The sequence below is a fragment of the Saccostrea cucullata genome, unplaced genomic scaffold, assembly GCF_032062105.1.
Source record: "Saccostrea cucullata isolate Sc308-1 unplaced genomic scaffold, CSIRO_AGI_Scuc_v1 ctg1238, whole genome shotgun sequence".
Taxonomy (NCBI): domain Eukaryota; kingdom Metazoa; phylum Mollusca; class Bivalvia; order Ostreida; family Ostreidae; genus Saccostrea; species Saccostrea cuccullata.
Window position 1 is genome coordinate 244,671 of NW_026927401.1, and position 25,910 is coordinate 270,580.

Sequence of the window (25,910 nt, forward strand, 5' to 3'; positions counted from 1 at the left end):
GACAAGTACACCGAAGTTGATTTCAAAAAGATGCTCGAATTTCTTATTTTGAAAAATCGTGCAATCTTTAGAGAACGGGCATCTACTTAAATTCCGTAGATTCTAATTGTAGGACCCATCATAAGCAGACCTGTATTTGTATTTTTCGAGAGGCAAAACTTAATTAAACACTAGAACTTGAAAACAATCTTGCTGTGGCCTTCGACAGCTGTTCGATATTGAGACATGTCGAGGGTTCATTTTTATTTGATAACCTCCAAAACATCACACGTGGAATAAAATGCCAGGAGGAGTGAAGGAGGAGTGAGCATCCCCTGCCGACTGGTCACCCCCCCCCCCCACCCCCGTTTCCTCGTTGTCATGATGACATGGAAATCCGTCGTCAATTCAGTGTCAAGAGCCGATACAATGGCCTTATTTGTAAAATACAGTTCATTTGTCGAAGACTGGACGAAGTTTTCATACTAATTTGTAAGGTATCTATTTCTACAAAGAACGGAAAGTTCAATATTTTGATCTATACTCAAATTCAGCAGCAGATTTATTATATATTCTGTATCTATGCAACAAAAATTGACTATAAGGTGCCTTAAAGACATCCTTATAACAATATTAACCTAGAGAAGAGACAAAGGATATGAACCTCTTCTTAACGAAATGAAATCGTTATTGCTAATTACGTGTATACTCCTACCTAAAAATCATAGTTACCAATGTCATATTTTATTATTATTTTGAGCAGGGTTGCTTTTTCACATAATGAGCAAAAAAATTCGGCGAGTTTTCATGCCAAAAAATAATGCAATCTTTGTTAGTGGTTTAACAGCATTGAAAACAAAGATATAAATTGTTGCACTTGTGCAAATTCTTTTATCCTCTATGAAATAAATAGATCCTGTATACATGTAATTTGTAGTCTGCAATATCACTTTACTGGGCCATGGTTTTACTCATTGATCATATCCTAGACCAGAAAATTTGCACAATGATTAATCGATGATTCTGTCTGTCAAATTACGTTCAGAAAAATATTGTTTTAACCAAAAAAAGTTCTAAAGATAAGTGTTGGTATACCTAATTAGTGATGAGGTTTGAATATGTTATATCAAATATCGGCTACTTCAGCGAATTATTTCCTCGATATACATAATTAAATATTCATTAATTTTTTTAAGCTGAGGTTCAATGAAATAATTATATGGAGATAACACGGGGTATTCAAGCTCAAAAGTCCATAAAACAAGACACAAAATAAGAGCAGAGCAAATACAAACCTTTAAAACATCTGAGGTTGGATCAGGTGCCATGGAGGAGTGAGCATCCCCTGCCGACAGCGGCAGGGACAAAAATATTGAGTTAAATCACTTTTGAGTTCTTTTTTTCTTCTAAAACAAAAGATTATCTGTTTACACAGTCATAGAATGACATCCGCGTCCATAGCAATTGCATTAAATAACCCTCTGCTCTAAATTTCACTTTTTTTTTTAAATTTCCCAACATTGATTTTCATCAAGAGCTATAGCATTAGCTACAAATAGAAAATGGTATGAGGTATGAAGCGCTGCTTTTTTCAGAATTGATTTCTAAGTCAGATCATCATCTGAGGAAACTTTCACAGAGACGATAAAAAGTAATTATTAATTATCAAAACATAAAATAAAAAGTAAGAAAACGAAATTTAGTGTCAAATTCATGATATAAATCATATAAAAGCACTGCTTCCAGAGTCAGAATCACACAATGTTAAATGTAGTTGTAAGAATGGAATACATATGTTTTCAAGAGATTTATTTCTTATGAATATTTTTTCATTGGAGAAAAACAAATGTTTTACTAATAAAATTCAACATTTAGTACTTTAAAATATCACAATTATTAATATTGTAATACTAGAAAGATATAAAATTTCTTTATTTGATACTGAATTTATATTATTTGTTGTTGTTGTTAGTATAATAAAAGAATTTGAAAATTACAGGCAAAGGAAATAGAAGGTATATTGTTTCCATGACATGCCAGGTTTAACCAATTTGTCAGTATAGTTTGAATGCTCTCTTAGTTTACGATGAGTCTAGCCGATTACGAGGGCTGTTCAATAGATAATGTCCTCGGTGCTCGGAAAGAAGCAAAAGACGCTTTTCAATGATTCAGTCTTCATTATTTTACTTATAAATCTCTTTTAATTAAAATACATATCCGTAACATATTTTATTCAATTTCTGATTGTTTTTAAAACTCATTTTTGGGTATGACCCTTAGTATACTGGAAAATGGCAGATCCAATGATTTCCTGGACTTTTTCCTTCCTTATTAAAGGTGTTTTTTTTAAGTTTAGAAATAGAAAAAAGTCAAACGGATTAAGTTAATGTTAATGTGAAAAAATATTAGCCATCTATTTATCCCGAAAATCTCTTTTCTCTTCAGGGCGTACGGGTTTGGAAGAAAAAATTTAATGTAGTGGATTCCCGATTCTGGGTCCTTTCTCTAGTAAACCTTTCGAATTTTTTGCAAACAATTTGCTTTCTAGACTCCTCCAGAAATTAAACTGTCTCCATGAATATATATTTGATTAACAATACCACTAATATTTAAGAGGATTGCATATTAATCTTTCTTTGTGCTCTTGCAATTCTTTGCTCTCGCCAGAACTTCGCTGTTTTTGTCAAGTACATCTTATGGTAAATTTTGTTTTGATGATTTTACGCAATAGATTCAAGTTTCATTATCTGTTTGAATATCAAAAAACCTGGATAATTCCAATTACTGATATTTTTTTTAATGTTAAGACATTAGTACACGCTGTCGTTTTCACTTATTTTTTTAAATATAGGGTGACCTTTGAGTACTAAGCTTTTTCACCGTCAAACGTTTCTTTTAAAAAGTGTAAACTACTCCCGATGTGATGTCTATCAAATTTGCTATGTGTCTAAAAGTCAATCCAACATCATCAAGTATTATTTGTTGAAATTTGGCAAACATTACATAAGTTGTTATAATTCTTTTGTTGGCAAGGACCGTACCCATTTTTTTATGCCCATTATTTATTTTTTTTATCATTGAATTCCACTTGCTCATATGTCTATAAAACAGGCATTGGTTGCTGTAAATATCACATATTTCAGTGAATATTTATTTGGGATTTTTAACAAGTTTTACAGCAGCTTTGATGAAGCATTTATTTTCACTCTAGTTTACCGATTCTTTACCATTCATTTATAATGCAGTGTCTCGAACAGCCCTTGTTTCCTAGCTTCTCACAATTAAACTATGTGATGAAAAGTGGTCACATAAACTGTTATAAATTCATTAAAGATTCAATTATGAGAGAAATTCGAGTTTAATGTCATATGATATCTGTATTGTATGTCATACAGTTCAGGGCCGCGTTTCACAGAACTATCATAAGAATTGTCCTTCGATAGATCTTACGATCATCTTAAAAGATCTGACTTATGACAATCATAAGATTTGTCACTGCTGTTTCACAAAACTATCTTAAATATTAGAAATCTTAAGACAAGTCTTAAGACAAATTACATATTTCAATACCACAGGGATTTTTTAAAAATATTATTTCACGAAGTATTTCTTCAATTTTATTTTAAATAATGTGTGTCTCATATATAGAGTTTCTTTTGCAGATATATACTCTCGAAAAAAAAACAACATTTTAATGCATCAAATTAATGTACTTTGTGTTTGTGCTCAGAAAGGGAGGGGATAATTAAAATTAAATTTGAATTAATTTCATTACAATAAATTAATAAATAAAATTTGCTTAAATATATTTTTGCTCAGGAAATACATGTAGTAGTTTCTGTCAAAATACATGTGATTACGTTAAATTAAAACCACTAGTGTATCTGACGCTTTGCAAATAATGAACGATTTTAACAATGATTCCTTTTGAAACACCAAATCTTGTTCAAAGTTCGTTCATAAAATAAATTCGATGCAGGTACGTTTCTTTGAAACGCTTCAATTACTGCAACAAAATATCAATGCAAACAGATGTAGAAGAGAAACGAAAGAAAAATTTCCAATCAAAATTTTGCGATTTCAATACTGTTATAGAAAAAACATAAAGAAAGCATGTACATACAGCATCAAATATTACAGCATGTTTAATAGTCATAAACATTCCGATTGATTAATAAGAGTACCTCAGAAATTAAACTATTTGATTTTCATCTACCGGTAATTTTGTACGACTGAATGAAATGTTTGCTTTGAAATTAAATCAGGTCAATAAGAAACAAATAAAAACTTTTTATATATTGTCTGCCGCAATGTAACAAAATAAATTATATTAAAATTCATTAACTAAAAAAGCACATGGACCTAAGAAGCATTTGGTTTTTTTATTTGGGGGGGGGGGGGGTGTGTTGGAATTTTAGTTGGGAGGGTCACAACCAAAGAAACATGTCTTGAAATGAATAAAGTGGAAAAACATAGATTATGCACATTTTCTTTTTTCTATCGTATATTATTTGGCAAATTATTGGGGGTTGGGGTTGGGAGGTGGTGTCATTGTTCTGAATGGCCGTATATCGTATAGTCCAAAGGATTTTTCTATCTCTTAAAACCGTTTTCTTTAAAAATCCTATGGTTTTTAGCCAAAATACATATTGTCGCAAGTTTCACTTTAGACTTAGACATGTATCTAGTTGTCTTAAGATTATGATAGATCTTAAGATTATCATAAGATATGACAGTTTTGTGAAACGGTTATGGTGCAATCTTACGATAATTTTCGGTTTTAAGACAGATCGTAGTCATAAGATAGTTTTGTGAAACGGGCCCCAGGACATTATTTATTGAACATCCCTCGTACACATCATGTAAAAGCTTTTGGATTGTTCTTTATTCCGTTAGAGAGTTTTAAACTTTCCCCTGATATTTTGTATTCACAGCTGATGGTTGTTCCGTAGGTGACATCGCCGGAAGATGTGACGATACGGAATTTTGTTTCTGTAAAAATGGTGAATGGAGAAAAACTAATTTATCAATCGCTAAAACCATCGAACCTACACTAACATCGTTCAGTAAACTCTGTACCTGTACAGGTATGCATTTAATTCTAATAGACTAGTATAAGTATCTTACTGAAGATAGTTTTTTTTGTAGATGTAGATGAATTAAAGTCTTGTAATGAATTCTAAAAGGTTTAGAACTAGTTTTTAGTTATGTATAATAAAAAAAAACGTTTTTACAGCTTTTTTCTAAGCGATAGAAAATGGATTATTTATCGTGAAATGGATTCCAAGTTTTAGGTATATAATAACGTGATAAAAAGATATCCATTAGTGAAACATAAGTAGGGGACTTATATATTTATATAACATATACATGTATTATGAAAGTTGTTGAACATAGATTATAGGTTTTTCGATCCTTTTCAATGTGTTGAAACGAAGGTCATTTATAATGAATAAAGATTTTTAGGGGCATATAAGCATTTTGTTTAGGATCAAAATTTATTAAACTTTACAAGTACAATGCAATATATAACTTTACAAGTACAATGCAAAATTTGTTTTTATTTAAAATTTTAAATGCATTTTATATAGGGTCAGAATACACACCTTGTAACAGCCCATGGTATTCACAACGTAAGTGTTTCCTTTTCTGATATTTTTTAGAACATTGGCGTCGGAAACTTGACAAGACAAAAAAAATTGAAATGTGTCCAAATACGAAAATCCTATCTCATCGGGGTGGGGGTAGCAAGAAGGATCGAACTCTCAGTAGCAATTTCTTTCAAACACTACCATTTACCCTTCTTTCATAACGCTGTAACGTGCCTGTTGAAAGTGTGTGTATATATGTGTGTGAGAGGGTGTGTGTGTAGGGGAAGGGGGGGGGGCTAACCTACGCCCAATGTTCAATACCTATATTATGTGTACATTTACAAAAATGAGGGGGCTTAGCATCCCCCTCCCCGGGGTTTCGATGCCTGTGTGCTGTGTAAAATGTCTACGTCATTTGCATATAATCTAAATATATAAATATTACTTTAGAGAATGTTATTGACACAAATGTAACATGGTCGTTAAATTTATAGAATAAAATAAAAATTGTATACAAACAGAGATATAATTTCTTACCCACTATAATTCACTCATTACAGAATTCGTAGCTATGGATCCTTCTCACAGTACTTTTTCAGGTAAGTCATTTAAGTCCCCCCTCGTTATGTTCCCCAAACGGAGTTTGGGAACATATTGTTTTTACTCGGTTTCTTATTATTATTATTATTATTATTATTATGTTCCCCAAACGAAGTTGGGGAACATATTGTTTTTACTCTGTTTCTTATTATTATTATTATTTTTTTTTCTTCTTATTTCTTCTCCGGACTTTTTTTGTCCGGAAGTGTTCTCAGAAACTGTTCACCCAACTAAGTTAAAACCTTTTTAGGGTTAATAGGTGTGTTGTGTAGATGTGCTGAACGAAGGTCATTTTGCGCGCATACGCCTGCACGTGCGGGCGCGTGAAGTGAGTTAAATGACTGATATACTTAATATAGCCATAACTTTTACATTTTTTGATGAAATGCTTCGAAACTCATTACATGAGGATATATTAATATTGTTAATATAATGACACTGTCAAATTAGACCGAACTCACGCGCGTGCACGTGCGCTTTGCTCTGATTGGCTGAAACTAAAATCTCAATATCTCTTTTGTTTTTTGATGAAACCCTTTCAAATTTTAAACATAGTCATGCATTAAGATATCCTACAATATGATATATAAAAAATTTCATTAAATCACGCGCATGCACGTGTGCTGTAATCTGATTGGCTGAAACTTTAAATGGCTATATATCCTTTATTTTTTGACAAAATGCTTTGAAATTTAAAACGTAGTCATGCATTAAGATATCCTACAATATGATATAAAAAATTTTTCATGAAATCACGCGCATGCATGTGTGCTGCAATTTGATTGGCTGAAACTTTAAATGGCTATATCTCATTTGTTTTTTGATGAAATGCTTTGAAATTTAAAACATAGTCATACATTAAGATATCTTACGATATTATTCAGAAAAATATTTATGAAATCACGCGCATACACGTGTGCTGCAATCTGATTGGTCAAAACTTGAAATGGCTATAACTCCCTTGTTTTTCAACCAAACAGGATGTGATTAAGAACATAGATAAATATAAGGGACTCTTACAAGAAGGTATTGTCGTCATGCACGTGCACGCACGTGCATGCATTTGGAATGAGTGAAATTAAAACACTTGAATGCCTGATTTTAATACTTTTGGACTGAATGCTTTAATATATACTATATTTAAATATGATAAATAGTGTAGACAAGATGATATGATCTTAACGCACATGCGATTGGGTGCAATGCTAAAATTTGAATATAATTGGTATCCTTCTGAGAAAACGTTGTTAAAGTAAAAAATGCACAGAATTTGTCTTATTCAATGAAGCTTACAGGGAATGTGGCACCAAAAGGGAGTTGGGGGAGCGTTTGGGGAACATCTGTAACGGTGCCCGTTACAATTAGCACTAGTTATTATTATTATTATTCTTTTTTTTCTTCTTTGTTCTCCGGTACTTTTTTGTCCGCGAGTGTTCTCAGAAACTGTTCATCCAACTGAGCTAAAACCTTTTTAGGGTTAATAGGTGTGTAGTGTAGGTGTGCAGAACGAAGGTTATTTTGCGCGCATACGCATGCACGTGCGGGCGCGTGAAATGAGTGAAATGACTGATATACTTTATATAGCCATAACTTTTACATTTTTTGATGAAATTCTTTAAAACTCATTATATAAGGATATATTAATAGTGTTGATAATATGACATGGTCAAATTAGCACGAACTCACGCGCATGCACGTGCGCTGCGCTCTGATTGGCTGAAACAAAAACCTCAATATCTTTTTTGTTTTTTGACGAAATACTTTGAAATTTAAAATATAGGCATACTTTAGAATGTCCTACAATATGATATATAAAGGTTGTCATGAAAACACGCGCATGCACGTGCGCTGCAGTCTGATTGGCTGAAACTTTAAATGGCTATAACTCCCTTGTTTTTCAACCAAACAGGATGGGATTTAGTTCATAGACAGACATAATAGACTCCTACAAGAGGGTATGGTCGTCATGCACATGCATGCACATGCGTTCACGTGTGCTTCGCTCTGATTGGCTGTAACAAAAATCTCAATATCTTTTCTGTTTTTTTGTCGAAATTTAAAAGATAGGCATACTTTAGGATATCCTACAATATGATATATAACAATTGTTATTAAATCACGTGCATGCACGTGCGCTGCAATCTGATTGGCTTAAACTTGAAATGGTTATAACTCCCTTGGTTTTCAACGAAACAGGATGGTATTTAGAATATAGATAGACATAATGGACTCCTACAAGAAGGTATGGTCATCATGCACATGCTTGCACATGCGTGCACGTGAAATGCGTAAAATTAAAAATACGCTTAAATGAGTGTATTTTTTAATACTTTTAGATTAAATGCTTCGATATTAAGTATATTAAAATAGATAGATAGTGTAGACAAGATTATATGGTCATTACGCACCTGCATTTACATGAGCATGCGTGCAATGCTAAAATTTAAATATATTTTGTATCCTTCTGGGAAAACGTTGCTTAAGTCTTAATTACATAAAGTATGTCTTATTTACTAGAGCTTAAGGGAATATAGCACCAAAAGGGAGTTGGGGAGCGTTTGGGGAACATCTGTAACGGTTCCCGTTACAATTAGCCCTAGTTTAAATTTGTATTTTATAAGATCATGAGTCAACCACTCCAGTAACGGTTGTTTTGTCCGTCTTAATGCAGTTGTGGGTTTTAATTGCGTCGTGCTTGAATATTTGAACATTTTCAGTTTTTTTCCTCTGGATCCAAAGAACTAATTTCAATAATTTTTGCACAAAGCATCTGTGGGTTAAGGGTTATTGGAGGGGGGAGGTCGGACTTAAACCTTCGAAATTAATGCAATCTTTAAAATTATTATTTAACGCTGGATATCAAGCTGCATGTTGAGCTGTCGGCATGACTACTACTGGCTTTTTAGCTCACCTGAGCCGAAGGCTTAAGTGAACTTTTCTGATCAAAATTTGTCCGTTGTCTGTGGTTGTCGTTGTAGTCGTTGTCGTTGTCGTCGTAAACTTTTCACATTTTCATCTTCTTCTCAATAACCACTGGGCCAATTTCAACCAAACTTGCCACAAAGGATCCTTGGGTGAAGGGGATTCAAGTTTGTTCAAATGAAGGGCCACGCCCTTTTCCAAGGGGAGATAATCATGAATTAAAGAAAAATTAATGGCATTTTTAAAAAATCTTCTTCTCAAGAACCATTGGGCCAGAAAAGATGAAACTCATGTGGAATCATCCTCAGGTAGTGTAAATTCAAGTTTATTCAAATCATGACCCCCAGGGGTTGGGTGGGGCCAAAATGGCCGATCAAAGATTTACATAGGAGTTTATAGGAAAAATCTTTAAAAATCTTCTTCTCAAGAACCACTGGGCCAGGAAAGATGAAACTCATGTGGAACCATTCTCAGGTAGTGTAGATTCAAGTTTGTTCAAATCATGACCTCAGGGGGTAGGATGGGGCCAAAATGGCCGATCAAAGATTAACATAGGAGTATATAGGAAAAATCTTTAAAAATCTTTTTCTCAAGAACCACCGGGCTAGGGAAGATGAAACTCATGTGGAACCATCCTCAGGTAGTGTAGATTCAAGTTTGTTCAAATCATGTCCCCTGGGGGTATACCCTATGTAGGGTGGGGCCAATATGGCCGATCAAAGTTTTACATAGGAATATATGCGGAAAACTTTTAAAATCTTCTTTTCAAGCACTTTAAAGCCATGATTAGAGATATTTATATGGAATCATCCTCAGGTAGTGTAGATTCTAGTTTGTTCAAATCACAATCCCAGGGATAGGGTGGGGCCACAATGCGGGATCCAAGTTTTACATTAAAATATATTTAAAAAGTCTTCTTATCAATAATAGCAAAGCCATGATTAGTGGTACACATACTAGTATTTATATGGAACCATTCTCAGGTAGTGTAGAATCAAATTTGTTCAAATCATAACCCCCAAGGGTAGGGTGAAGCAACAATAGTGGATCAAAGTTTTACATAGAAAAATAAAGGGAAAATCCCAAGAACAGAAAAGCTATGTTTAGTCATATAAGCGTGTAAGCATCCTCATGTATTGAAAATCATGGCCCTTTAGGATAGGGAGGGAAACAATGGGGAATTAAATTCAAATTATTATGAAATAATATATAGGAACAAAATGTTTAAAAAAGAAATCTTTTTATCAATAACAGCAAAGTCATATGCTTTATTGATATGAAGGCATTCTCAAATAGTATTACAATTGAAGCCCCTTTCAGTAAACTTTCAGTTCTGATCTGATATGTGTTTTTTCCTAGCCGATGTGCTCAGGTGAGCGATGTGGCCCTTGGGCCTCTTGTTAAAATCTCTCTACCGAAAGTCCGAAATTCAAATCTCAAGGGTAAGATGTTTAAGTGTTAGGTGGGGCTCTAATGATCATGTAGTGAAAATGCATATACGAGTATTCTTCAAATATATTCTTCTCTATCCTTAATCAGATAAAATAAGTTCATGATATGAGGGAGGAGCAAAAAAGCTGTCAAAATTATGAATTTCATAACTCCAGGGTCAGGCGTTCTGGTACTAGGACGGAGTCTATTGATTTTACGTGAAAATGCACTATTTTCAGGAAAATCTCTGTTCCTGTGTATTTATGGAAAATCAAATGTTTTGGTATTATAAGCAATGATGTCTCTTTCAAATTATAATTTTCATAACCTCAAGCTGAAACAAAGAGCATCAACTAATTTCAATCGAACTGGTGCTCTCACTGTTTATTTTATTTGGATTGATTGGTTGATTTCAATGTTTTATATGTTTTCTTTCTAGGTGATGCCTGTAAAAGTTCAAGCCAAGGTATCCAAACGATCAGAAATCTGTTATTTTTTGTGTAAATTTCCCCATATATCTGTTTATATTGTATTTGTAGCTAGAAATTTTTAAAGTGGATTTATATTAGGGGTGATCAAAAACTCTTGAACTAATTAAATAACTTCCAAAAAACAATGAAAATTAGTTTTCAATGGACATTATTGCTTAGAGTGATGCACATGTTCCACCGTTCTACCCATGCGCGAATCAGGTGATCCAAGTAGTCACGTGAAATGCTCCTTAGCATTCTGTTCACTAAACCTCAAATATTTTTATTAAGTCTTTTTTTTACCATCATCGCATGCAAGTTATTTTTTTATAACAAATACAGTCCATTTGTCAGAAATGGTTTGATCTTGGAAATAAGACGGGTGGATAAGGATATCCTTTCCTAGGAAGAGCATGGTAACCATCACAACCTGTGTCTTAGAAACTTCGTTTGTATTATGTGAATATAGAATGGCTGCCTTCTTTTAATCATATCTGATATGTTTTAAAGTCTTAAGTAAACGATATTCGGGGGGTCTAATAACAGTTAAGATATTCAACTATTTTTCTAATGAAGATGTCGATCTTTCATATCAAATTGCTCATCCAAGGACACGCCTCCACAGCAGCTTGCTTTCACTAAGCAACAGAATAAACGTCATTTTTAATCAACTCCCTTTCTTCACTAAAACAATCAATCCAATTAATGATTAAACTACTGGCAACTCTTTTGTCTTCTTAAACCTTGTACAAATTATTATATGCTATTGAAAAGGAATTTCTAAGTTATACAACAAATTTTACAACCGTCCGTGGCTCAAGTAGGACTAAGCTAACCATTTTTTAAGTGTTTTATTGATATCATAAAAACAGAATGCTACAGTCAAAATAATTAAAATCTTTACTGTCATATATTTTTATACTCTGTTAATCTTAGCTTTCTGATAAACTCAAACTTGATCATACGATCAAGTATGAATCAGCATACCAACTTATGGAAAATAATATTCTCCAAAATAACAAAAGTGCTGAACCCACAATACTGCTATCCTTGATGTGTTTGGAAGAAAAAAATAACTCAACTCCTTTTTAGCTCACCTGAGCTGAGAGCTCAAGTGAGCTTTTCTGATCACCTGTTCTCAGTCGTCTGTTTGTCTGTCTGTGTCTGTCCGTCCGTCCATGTGTCTGTAAACTTTTCACTTTTTAACTTCCTTTTAAGAATCACTGGGTAAATTTTAACCAAACTTGTTACAAAGCATCCTTGAATGAAGGGAGTTTAAGTTGTAAGATGAAGGGCAAAGTCTCATTATAAGTGGAAATATCAGGAGATAATCAATAAAAGATAAAAATAGGGTGGAGTCATCAAAAAATCCTCTTTAGAACCACTGGGACAGAAAAACTGAAACTTGTGGAAACATCATGGGGGTAGTGTAGATTCTAAATTATTTTAAAAAATCATAACCCCCAGAGATATGGCTGGGCCACAATAAGGAATCCAATTTTACATTGAAATACATGTATATACGAAATATCTTTTAAAATCTTCTTCTCAAGAGCCACTGGGCCTCAAATCTGAAACGTTTGTGGAAGCCTCCTTGGGTAGTGTAGATTCTAAATTGGTAAAATCATAACCCCCGAGGGTAGGACGGGGTTACAACAGGGAATTCAAGTCTTACATTTAAATATATATGGAAAATCTTTTTAAAAATTTTCTTCTCATAAGCCATTGGGCTAAAAAATCTTAAATTATATGGATGCATCCTGGTGTAGTGTAGATTCTAAATTGCATGTTCAAATCATGTACAACCTGTGGGCAGAGGGAGGTCAAAGAAGGTATTACAAAGGGGAAATCAGGTAAAGCATAGCAGGCCAAAGTTACTCAGGAAAGCGATGTGACCAGTGGCGCTCTAGCTTTTTAAATTTATTTTTTGGGGAAGGGGTCAATCGGACAGATATTTGGGGTTTTCCATCACAAAAAACAATTTAGAGTTTGCCTTAATTCTCAGTGGACATTTTGGAGGGGTTTAATTGTTTTAGGTGAAATGTTCACAATACCTCTAGTTTTCATTCAAAGGTAATGGAAATGATTTCAACAAAGTTTTAAAACATGAAGTGGGTTTTTATTAATCTCGTTTCTTCTTAGTGGAACACTGAGTTATCATCTAGTACAATGACACCCACTCACTTTACACTTTTAGGAACAATAATAGAGGGTACAGAGCCAGCTGCTACTACGAATACAGAAAAATATACAATCTCAACAACGAATCAGCCACCAGACACTTCAGGTATTTAAATTACAGAATTTATTGGTAAAAATAAATAAAGACCACAACAATAACATCAAAGCAACTACAAAGAAGTTAACAACAGATTGCTTTATCAGAAAGGATCAAATACAAACGACTTGTAAGAGTATATCAGTATTCAAGCTTGAAGAAATAATCTTCTACAAAGTAACAAATGTGTCGATTTCACAATACTAATATATTTGATGTTTCTGGGAGAAAAATTAATTCAACTCCTTTTAAGTTCACCTGAGCTGACAGCTCAAATAAGCTTTTCTAAACACACATGTGTACTTCTCTAAACTATTCATATTTATATTAATATTTTCTGTTTAAGAACCACTGAGCCAATTTTTACCTAAATCGGTACAAAGCTTCTGTGGATAATGTAGATTTAAAAAGTTAAAAAAACAAGAGAAATGAAAAACGCAAGAAAACAACTTTGCGATTCCATGAATAGAATGGTGTCATCCTATTTCTTCTAATTATGTGATTAAGAACCTATATTGAAGCTTCCGATTTGTACTATAAATAATTAATGAACATAAATCAATTATTGCTTCTTTAATATTCTTGAAAAAACACTTTGATTTAATTTTTTTAAACACGCGTCGTTATTTCTGTCGATGACACAGTCTGCGCTTTCCTGATTTGATTCGAAATCGCGTGACGGAAACAATCCCATCTTTTGACTTCACCGTATGCCAAGGGTTTATGAGGAGAGTAGCGAATCAGAATCCCTTGACTAGCGAAGATGCTAAGAAGCTTCGACCATTCTGTTCTTTACTAGATTTCCCCCTTATAATAAATATTGTGACCCCCCCCCCCTACCCCACTGCTCATAATTTAGACAATTTGAAATCTACACTACCCCAGGATGCTTCCGCATAAGTTTAAGTTTTTCTGGCCCAGTTGTTCTTGAGAAGAAGATTTTCAAAGATTTTTCCTATATATTTCTATGTAAAACTTTGATTCCCCATTGTGGCCCCGCCCAACCCCCGGGGGTCATGATTTGTACAAATTTGAAACTACACTACCCCAGGATGCTTCCACATAAGTTTCACCATTTCTGGCCCAGTTGTTCTTGAGAAGAAGATTTTCAATGATTTTTCCTATATACTGAGTATTTCTATGTAAAACTTTGATACCCCATTGTGGCCCCGCCAAACTTCTGGGGGTCATGATTTGTACAGTTAAGATCTACACTACATCAGGATGCTTCCACATAAGTTTCAGCATTTCTGGCCTAGTTGTTCTTGAGAAGAAGATTTTCAAAGATTTTTCCTATATATTTCTATGTAAAAATTTGATTCCCCATTGTGACCCCGCCCAACCCCCGGGGTTCATGATTTGTACAATTAAGAATCTACACTACCCCAGGATGTTTCCACATAAGTTTCACCATTTCTGGCCCAGTTGTTCTTGAGAAGAAGATTTTTTAATGACCCCACCCTTTTTTGTCTTTTCTTGATTATCTCCCCTTATGAATGGACTTGGTCCTTCATTTTAACAATTGAAATTCCCCTTTACCCAAGAATGCCTTGTACTAAGTTTGGTCAAAATTGGCCCTGTGGTTCTTGAGAAAAAGTGAAAAATGTGAAAAGTTTACGGACAGACAGATGGACAGACGGACGGACGACGGACAAAATGTGATCAGAAAAGCTCACCTGAGCCGAATGGCAAAATCCCCATACAAAGGGAGATAAAAAGGAAAGGGCTTACAAAGGATGGGACCATCAAAAATTCTTCTTCTCAAGAACCACTGGGCTAGAAAAGCTGAAAATTATGTGAAAACATCAAGGGGTAGTGCAGATCCTAAATTGTTAAAATCATGACCCCTGAAGGTAGGGTGTAGCCATATACATGTACATACGAAAAATCTTTTCTAAATCTTCTTCTTAAGGGCCACAGGCCAGAAAAGCTGAAACTTTTGTCGAAGCCTACTTGGGCAGTGAAGATTCTAAATTGTTAAAATCATGATCCCAAAGGGTAGTGCGGGGCCACAAAAGGGAATTCCAAGTTTTACATTTAAAAAATAGAAAAAAAATCTTTGAAAATCTTCTTCTCAAGAGCCAACGGGACAGAAAAGTTTAAACATTTGTGGAATCATCCTGTAATGTAGATTCTTATTTATTAAAATCATAACCCTCGAGGATAGGGCGGGACCACAGTAGGGAATAAAAGTTGTACATTGAAATGTTTAGGAAAAATCTTTAAAAATCTTCTTCTAAAGAGCCATTGGGCCAGAAAAGCTGAAACATTTGTGGAAGAATCCTGGGCTAGTGTACATTCTTCATTGTTCAAATTATGAATCCTGGGGGTAGAGCGGGGTTACTGTAGGTTTTGCAAGGGGGAAATCTGGTTAATCATAGCATGACCAACGGTTTTTTTTTTGGGGGGGGATAGGGAGGGTTCATCGAACAAATATATATGTATGGGGTTTCCCATTACAAAAAAACATATTTTAGGGACTTTGTCTTAATTCTCATACGCGTATGAAAGTTTGAAAAAGGCCTTAAGGGTTCCATTGTTTTAAGTGAAATGTTCACAATACCTTTTGTTTTCATTCAGAGGTAATAGAAATGATTTCAACAAAGTTTCATTTCTCGCGCTTCTTTCTTGAGGAATAATGAGTTATCATCTAGTACACCTACTCACTTTACACTTTTAGGAACAACAACCGCGAGTACAGAGCCAGCTGCTACTACGAATACAGAGAAATATACAATCTCAACAATGAATCAGCCTTCAGATACAACAGGTATTTAAGTTACAGAATTTATTGGTAAAAATCTTTTTGAAAAAAATCACATACAGCAACATCAAAACAACTACAAAGAATTTTACAACAGATTAACAGATTGCTTTATCGGAAAGGATCAAATACAAACGACATGTAAGGGAATTTGTTTTTCATTAATCTAATTACCGCCAGTAACATGAGTAAGTCATGCACACATCTATATTTTTCTTTTTATAGTTTACAGACAAAAGGCTTTTGTACTTAAGTCAACTTCAGTACAAGTAATGATATCGACTTCCTGCGTTTTATAAATGATATATTTGTGTAATATTGAATATAATTTTATTAAATTGATAATTTAATTAATGTTTACTTCAACATGCATAATTGTAAAAAAAAAAAAAAAAAAAAAAAAAAAAAAGGAAAGAAAGAAAGAAAAATACAGAAAAAAATGAGCTGGTTGTCTTAGAATGCCACCAAAACAGAAACTGGAAAGGAAATGTAAGTTTAAGAACGAAAAGTGAAGGTTAATGAAATATGATTGCTCAAAAAAAATTTACAGCCGAATTTCATTAATCTTCGCTTTTCGTTCTTCACATTCTTTCTCTCTGCGCAAGAGGATAAAAAAAGGGCTGCAATAATTTCTTTACATTTCCTTTGGTCTTCAGTTGTTGTGTGTGTGGCATACTAAGCCAACCTGCTCATTTTCATCTTGTACTTCCTCGATTGCTCTTTAGCCTTCTTAGTTTCTGATTGCCATCAGAAGGCTACGTCTTGTCTTCTCCTCTGAGAATGTGTTCCATTCCATTTTCTTCGTGTTCGCATACGTACAGAAGTACTGTTCTCATTCAACTTTTTAAAAGATGTATTTAAAATCTAGAATTTTAATGTTCACTCAATTTTTATAAGGAAGTTGCTACTCGCGACACATTTTATTCGAGATTTACAATTTGGAAGGCTTTCTACACAAGAACAAAAAAGTAATGAGTTGCAGCGAGAATAAACCGTGGGCAGTAGAAGATCGTGTAATTCGCTGTTATATTTCTCGCTCGCGAATAGTTGGTTTACAGTAATATATTTCGAAAGGTCTACTGGTTGGATTTTTTTTAACAAATATCCACTTTCAGCTTAGTTCAATGAATACTTTTTTATGAATGATGAACAATTCTACAGTCTTAAACGTCATTATTATATGGTTATTCTCAGACTACATGTTTTGCTTACCGACGACTTTCGTTTTGTGAGAAACCTGTTTATACCTACTGAAGCTCTTCCTGTCCCCTCTCCAAACATCATATTACTGGACAACTAGTTTACAGACATCCTTGTAAAACAATGCTTCAAACATTTTTTTAAAAGTTAGCTCATGGATGTGGGACGCAAATCAAAATTTTGATTATAAATCTAAACAACATATCTCACAAACTCGTCTAAACATATATCTGAGACTTTTAATGGTTTAATTTTTACTCAGATCAGAATTGCTGTTGTTCAGCGGATTTTCAAGCCAAGGTAGAATTCTGGAAAAATGAAACCAACCAACTTCTCCATCGCTTAAACTTGGAAAACAGCATCAAAGAAATTCAAACTGAATTGTCATTGGAAAAGAAAAACCTGTCGTCCATCGTACGTTCACGGACATGTGCCCCCGATCAGCGGGAATCTGCGGTCGTGGCAGGATATATAGGCGCCATTGTTATTATATTTGTTATTTCTGTTATTATAATAATGGATTTACCTGTTTTGTTTTTGGATATACAAAACTTCTTTAAAAATTTGAGGATAGTTATTCTTGCTTTCAAGCCTTAATATTCATTGCAATTTATGTTTAACAGAGAGAAGTCTTTCATTAGTATTTTTTTCTTTCAAGCTTAGAGGAATGTTATAATAAAGTTTAAATACCGTTAAATTATAGTTCAATATCTACTTCAAAAATAATAAAGATCGTTAGATCTTTTAATGAATTTGAGCTTTAAAGGTTGCTGACAAAGGTAAAATTTAAATCCATTAAAATACTGGTATGCAAATTTTCTATTTATTACATGATTACCGTATTATACCCATGGATACCACTTTGATCTGAAAAAATAAAACACGAAAAATATCCATTTAGCAAGGTATCCATTTTCATTACTTGGCAACGGAGAAAACCAATCGAAATTGCAAAACTTTTTCATTAAAATTTGTAAAGCTGCATGCCCTGATTTTATGCTAAATAGATGCAACAATTGTATCACCTAATATGCAGTTAAGGGGCAATATCCCTCTGCTCCAAATTTCACGACTTTTTTTTAAAAATCCAGACATTGATTTTCAGCAACAACTATAGCATTAAATTCAAATGGAAAATAGTTTGAAGTATGAAGCGTTGCTTACTTTTTCAGAAATGAATAATATGTCAAATCATGATGTGAAGAAAATTTGATATGGTAAATAGAAAGATTAATTATTTTTTATCTCACAATTAAATTAGAAATATGAGGTATATATAAAAATAATATTTACTCTCATACCTATCTAATTCCCATTAGAAAACATACTGAAGCGCTGCTTTTTAAATCACAATTACAAATTGTTTTCTGTGCATGTAAAATAACACGCATCCATAAACAAGAGTTATCGTTCCATTATCGCCCTTGAAAATATTTTTTTAATGAAACAAAATATTAATTAAATGTTTATAAACAATACTGCATCTGAAATTTCTGTACAATTAAAAGAATTATACTTTAAGAGATAGAGATTTCTCAATTTACACTGTTTAAAGGAACTGAGTATAAATGTTTTAAGTAAATTATTAAAAATCATTAATGTACATACTAGCAATAGAAACCATAAATCAACATTTGTACCATAGAATAAGATTGATTGAGTTGACCATAAAATGGTTCCCATGAATGAAACTTGTAAACTCTGACAGTACAATTCACTGAATTTCATGACAAAATGTCTGAAGAAAGTTATCTCTCTTATCAGAAAAGTTATCTTTCTTATCAGAGGGATATTCCACCTTAATGAGTTAGTACACGTGGGAGATTCTTGGAGGACTTGCCTCCGGGATGGTTTATTGAAATACCCTTTGTAGATAACTTTATTTTTGTGAAGCAATATTGGGGAAAAGTCTAATTTTGGTCTGCTGACTTTTAAACATTTAAGTATAAAGTAAAAATTTTGACTTAAGCTCAAGATGATTTTTTTGATCACGGGGCTTTATGATAGATTGAATATTCTGACAAGGTCATTGTATCGACCATAGAATTTACGAAATGATGACTTTAAACAAAACTGCTGATATCCTTATTTCATCGACTTGTTTGTCAATGATTTGCTTTGTTTTAGAAATTGTTCCTATATAGAGCATGCTCTTGCGTATTGAATCAACTGCGAGATATAAACACCGTATGAAGATGATAACGAACGGTATATTGCGGCAGACGTAAGGGAAATTACGATTCAAGTAAGCCATCACGTTTACTTGTTAGATTACCATTAACGTCTTTTCTATAGTAAATTATTCAGATATGCCATACACTGTGGAATCTTTCATTTGAAACTTACCGGGATATATCGTATCGACATAAGAATGGAAATAATCATGTTGATTAAAGATAAGTCATCGTTATATCTAAATGTCGAGTTGAAGTCCACAGCAAGATTTTTTTTTTCATGTATAAGATTTTGTATAAAGTCTGCATCTTATGAATACAAAAATAGGTCTGCTAATAACGAGGTGCAATTCGTATTGATGGGAATTCCAATGGATGGTTGGAAGACCTGGTCTCCAAAAGCCACATATATATTGTCAATCAGAAACTCGAGTACCTTTTAAATATCAACTTTAGAGTAATTATGTGTACATTTAGAGTGTCTTTAAGAAATAAATTGCAAAAAATGATGAATCGTATGATAAGTAAATTTCCATTTTATTTAAAAAGCAGCTTTCAATGATGTAAAAAGGCCTGAACTTAAAATTTCTGTAAGAAGTGGCTGAATAAAATGCTGAAAAGATGTTTGTTTTGATGTTATTGGTCTTGGTAAAATTTTCTTATTTCAAATTTTACAAAAGTTCCTTGGATTTATACGTATCCACATCTGGTTTCCAAAATTGCGTGATCCCTGTACCCTGGGGCCTGAGGGGTAGGACAAAAACCATTAAAATCAATGCAATTAAAAAAAAAAATCTTCATTTTTCCTGGACATCAAGCAAACTGTTGGCATGATTGTAATGAGCATTGAGTCCTCTACCAAAATTGTGAAAAATCATGGCACAGGATCAAGGGCTCTGGTGCTAAAGACGGGGCCCTCTTGAATATATAGTGAAAATGTATTATTTCTTTAAAAATCTTCTCTGGTCCTGGGTAATATACCAGTAAACTATGTGCATATGAGTAAAACTGTGAATTTCATGGCCCCTGAGTCGATCTGCTCTTTGGTATTTTAAAATTAACCTTTTATAGTAACCAAAGGTGCCTTTTCGAAAATTGTGAAATATGTGGCCCCAGGGTCAGTAGTTTCTGTAGTGATGGGGCACTATTGAAATCTGAGGAATCTTACGGTAGGATTCTTCTCTGGTTTCTGACTAGATGGAATATTCAATGTTCATTGGTTGATATGTCTTATATATTTAGATGTAAGATATTTAAAAGACCATATTTTTCTTTCCTCGTCACAATTAAACAACTTTAAATAGAAATGGTAAACTGCGTCTGAAAACTAGCAGAGACTATATTTTTGGCAGAATGATGGCGTATGAAAATATCTTTTTTTCTGCCTCTCAAAATTATCATAGAATATTGAATTTAGTTATAATTTTTAACGCAATCAAAGACTAGATGAAATTTTCAAATGTTAGTTAAATTAATAATTAGGGACTATAGTTTCAAAATAATCAAATAAATAAGTTTTTTTCACACATACTAGAACTATGTTGGCGCTTAAATGCTTCAAATCTGAGTACAGATTTGAGCCAAAAATCCGTAAAAAGTGTTATTTCTCTTAGTAAACGATCAAAACTTTTGATTTTTGTATCATTTTGTACCTTTATGTGACAACTTTACTATATGTGAAAATTAGAAAAAGTTAAATATAGGAAGACTATAAAAATAACTAATAAATCCTTAAAAATTTAAGAAAAGTAGAGGAAATTCGGATTAGCAAATATCCATTTTATTTAAATTATCCATGACAATTTGATAATATCGTTTTCTATGCTCTATATGGTAGTATCTTTTTAAGGAAAGAGAAAAACATTCAATCTTTTGATTTACAAGTAGGAATCGCATGATTGGAAACAGTAATTTTATATTCTTAATGTCCAGGGAAAAGGTAATGACCTTGACCTGACCTTGCCTCTGATATTTAGCGGTCAAATTTAATCTCACTGATACCATCATTTAGTGACATTGTCCTCTTGATTCTGTGAAAATTTCATTAATTTTTACCTCATAAAATCCGCAAAAATAAATTACATTTAATGCAAAGATTTACTCATCTGTTCACCTGAGAAATATCATTTTGCCTTCAAGGCCATTCTACAAGGTTTTAAGCACCGCCTTCAAAAATACCTGGTCTGGGTAGCCCTGTCAATCAAGTGCATGAAGGTACATCATTGGATGCTGGAATCTGATTGACATTTACTTACTGATCTCTGTGTATACCCTGTACATCTTGTTTGGGACTTGTGGTGTCCTTCTAATTAACTTTCGATCCTTTGATATTTACTGAACACAGTATACAGAAACTGTAATACTATAAAATTTTTAGATTATATACAAATTAAATATACATTTAGTATTTGAAAGGATTATTATAGAATATACATTAAAAAAAAAAAACTTTGGTACATAAAACTTTTTTTTCAAATGAAATTTCGATCTTAATTTTTATATGCGAAATGGTAAACCTAAAGTGGAAATGTTATTAATTAAGTTCAGAGAAGCACTGTGTGAAGTACTAGTAATAAAAAATAATGTTTCTAATCATGGGTCACTTTATATATTTTTCCTTTTTTAATCAAATAAGAATTTTCAAGCAATCTTTTAGCATGTATCATGGTGACAAAGCTTTATTAAGCTAGGTTATGATAAATCTAGATATTTTTTTTTAGTAAAATGTAGTTAACAAGGCTCTCTTTTCATTTAATCAATAGGTGGGATCCTGGGGATGAATGAATTAAGTCTAATTTGGTTGTTACAGGAGTTTTTTTTTATTTACACATCCACTAACATCTAAAACGATCTTTTTTTAATATTTAAATTTATAGTATGATATAATTTTTTTTTTTCAAACAGGTAGGGATATTTCCAAACAGTCAAATAAATCAATATATGATTGAAAAACCCTTTTACTACTAATTTTCAAATTGTCTCAAAATCTGCAACACAGGTAAAGTTTGACACTTAGGGTATTTCACAGTGTATTAAATCACTTCCTGTGTATAGGGATTAGGTGACAGATGACCACAAGTAGACTGCTAGCCTCCAAGGCATTCACACCTGTACAAAATAAGCCCCTCCCTCACTTGGAATTTACCACCAGGTAAAAAATCTCTGCCTTTAAGAAGTCTTTTCGGGCATTTTTCTCCGAACAAAAGCATCAATCATCATGCTCATGTTTTCAATGACTTTTATAATCATGATTACACTTAAAAACAAGAGGCACATATGTCAAATAGGTTACCTGAGCATCATGTAACAACTTTCCAACAATAGATAGTTTTCAGTAGACCCAAATTCACGAGTTATTTCTCATTGGCAGCCATATTGGAGGTCAACATGCTCATACTCCTCCATTATTCAACCAAATTTAACATTTTTATACTTGCAATTGTTGGGTAGGAAGCATTGCTTTTCTGAAAATTATACATTAGTTAAAGCTTCCTTTATTTAACAATTTTTATTCCATAAATATTTTTCCCCAAATATTTCTGCTTCAACTTATATTTCGTAAGACAAAGAGGGAAATTACTAGGTTGACCACCAAGATGGGTCTACTGAAAACTATCTATTGAATTTGTTTCCTGTTTTAAACCAGAGGCCATGACATTCACAATTTTGAAAGAGGCACCATAGCTTATCATCACTCATCTTCCCAAGTCAAGAGTTTCTGATCCGCTCCGCTCCACATAAATGTTATGTGGAGCGGAGCGGATCAGAAACTTGGGAAGATGATCATAACTATACATAACCAGTAGAGCCCCCATCCCACAGGGACCACTGACCCTGAGGCCACATTTTATAATTTTGGAAAAGGCACCCTTGCTCACCATCATTGTTTCATCAATACACAGGAGCAGATTTCAAAGCGTTTATTCATTTTCAGTATATAATCATTACAGACAAGCATCCACGGTACCCCTAACACAGGGCCCTTGAAATTCACAATTCCAAAAGAAAGACCCTTACTCATCAAAACTATTTACTAAGATCATCAGAATAATTCCCGGTAACAAAGGAGATTCTCAAAGAATTGATGCAGTTTCACTGTATAATCAATAGAGCCTGTCCTACCTCCAGAACTTCTAATCCTGGGGCCATGAATTTCAAAATTTTCAGAGAGCTCATCACAGCTATGTACTATGTAATTAGTTTGATACCCAGGAACAGTGGATTTTCAGAGAATGAATACATTTTCACTAAATAATCAAGAGCCCTGCCCTAACACCAGAACCCCTGACCATGGGGCCATCGATTTCACAGTTTTTGAAGAGAAACCCTTGCTTATATCTACTATACAAAAAGTTTGTTTATTACCCTGGAGCAGAGAAAAAGATTTTCCAAAAAATTATGCACTCTCACTATATAATCAATAAAGGCAGCCCAAGCACTAAAACCCCGACCCTGGGGCCATGAATTTTGTAATTATGGTAAAGCACTGAATTTTTATTACAACCATATCAACAGTTTGATTGATTGGTGTCTAGGAGTAAAGAAGAAAATTTTTAAAGATTGCATTAGTTTTAGTGGTTTTAGCTCCACCCTTCAGGTCAGGCCCTAGAGGTCTGTGACCATGAAGTATGAAATATATGTTCATCTTCACCCATAGATGCTACATGCCAAATTTGTTTGATACAATAAACCTCGGTTATAGCGAAGTCCTGGAGACCTGTGAATTTAATTCACTATATCCGTAATTTGTTATATCCGTATAACGAATTTTTATAACCATTATAGCAAATTCACAATATGCATGATTTCCTTTAGGTATTACTTCCAAATATGTTAGGGAAGAAAATATTACGAAACATATCTTCGATAACTACGGTTTTATTTTGAACTGATACAAATGCTAAACAGAAATAAAGTCAGTTCAATTTATCAAACTTTTTATAATTTTTGAAAGTTCGTTATAAAAGATGTAAATTTCATTATATTTAACCCAACGGGACTCAAAATCAGTTTGCTATATCCGTAAATTCGTTATATCAGAGCTCGTTATAACCGTAAAATTTTACAAAGATTTGTTAAGAATTTTGCAGCTGACCCAGAAAAACTTCGCTTTATCCTTGAAATCGCTATATCGGTGTTCGTACTAAACGAGTTTTACTGTATTGGTTCTGTGGTTCAAGAGAAGAAGCTAAAAATGTTCAAAAGTTTACGACCGATGACGGACAAAGATTGCACTAGGTCACCTGGGTCACTGATAATTGAATTAAAGCCTCTTTATAAGAATAATATGTTTTTTATTATATCATACTATAAATCATGAACAATTCAACATAATTCTAAATAGCAAGACTCCCTTATAATTAAAAACTTTCAAATATGGTATGAATGAAGTCATATGGTGTTAGGATTTTCATATTTCTGCTGTTATTCTTTAAGGTCTATGAATAAGTGCAGACATCCAAATGGTTTCCTGGGAGCAATCTCTGAACATCCAAGCTGATTTCTAGCCAGGAACTGGAGTCCAACATCTACATCTTAACTCAATATAGACATCCAATGAATCGAGTAATGAACACACCATTGAACTCACTATTGAGTATTACTCAGTGTGAGTCTACTTCTCCTGAGCTTTCTGTTTCACAGAGGCCACTGTGGACTCATCACCGTGTTTTTCCTCAAAGTCCAAAAATTTCTTGAAAAAGAACTTCATTTTCTTCATTGCCATTTGTAAGTTGATGACTCTCTCAAACAGCAGCCTGTAACGATCAGAGATGGTAATGCTTAATCAAACTCATAAGACAAATTCTAAATTAACTACTCTAAAGGTGCTGTATGAGGGTATAAAAAACAGTAAGTGATTTTGCCATTTTTCCTCCCTATAAAATGAGAGAAGAGTTGTGAATGAATATTAAAGCTGACATGAACTCTTAAAAAGCCATCATTTTTCATCTTTGTACGACTTATACATTCCTGTACGCCTTTGTCCGCCATATTTCTTCGATTCCGCCATATTTAATTGAAAATTTTTGGTCACCTGTACCTGCTATATATAGCCTTGTACAATTGTTTCACTTGAGTGATTTTCTAGCCTGACTGTCGACATGTACACATCTCCGATAACAAAGTTTTTAGAAGTCCATAAACTGACCAAATACATGTTTGAAAAGTAAAAATTCAACAAAAAATAGAACTATACCGAGAATTAAATTATTTTTGAATCTATTTGCTGCAATATAGAAAATAAACTAACACGGAATACATACATGTACACCAAACACCCATGCAGGTCGAGAAAACGCGTCAAACGCAGTGATAAAAACATTTACCTGAATACTGCTATCGTTACAGGGATGTGCACATGTCGAAACAATTATCCTATTTTACTTTTATTGAAAAATGCATCTCAGAAGTCATGTAATCCACTGCTAACTCAACAGTAAAAGATGCTTGGACACACGTGGCCCATGCCGATCATTTTATTTGGTCAGGGAAAATATCAAA

At 33.3% G+C, this 25,910-nt stretch overlaps 1 protein-coding gene across 1 annotated transcript in view; it reads left to right on the forward strand.

Annotated features, from left to right (window-relative positions):
- The window catches only part of LOC134274367 (uncharacterized), a 30,456-nt gene extending 12,624 nt beyond the window's left edge, over positions 1-17,832 (forward strand). The window contains exons 2-6 of the mRNA XM_062756649.1: positions 4,914-5,066; positions 6,131-6,169; positions 10,963-10,989; positions 15,952-16,041; positions 17,498-17,832. Coding sequence (XP_062612633.1) covers positions 4,914-5,066; positions 6,131-6,169; positions 10,963-10,989; positions 15,952-16,041; positions 17,498-17,832 — 644 coding nt within the window. The remainder of the gene's footprint in view (positions 1-4,913; positions 5,067-6,130; positions 6,170-10,962; positions 10,990-15,951; positions 16,042-17,497) is intronic.
- Positions 17,833-25,910: the final 8,078 nt, after the last annotated feature.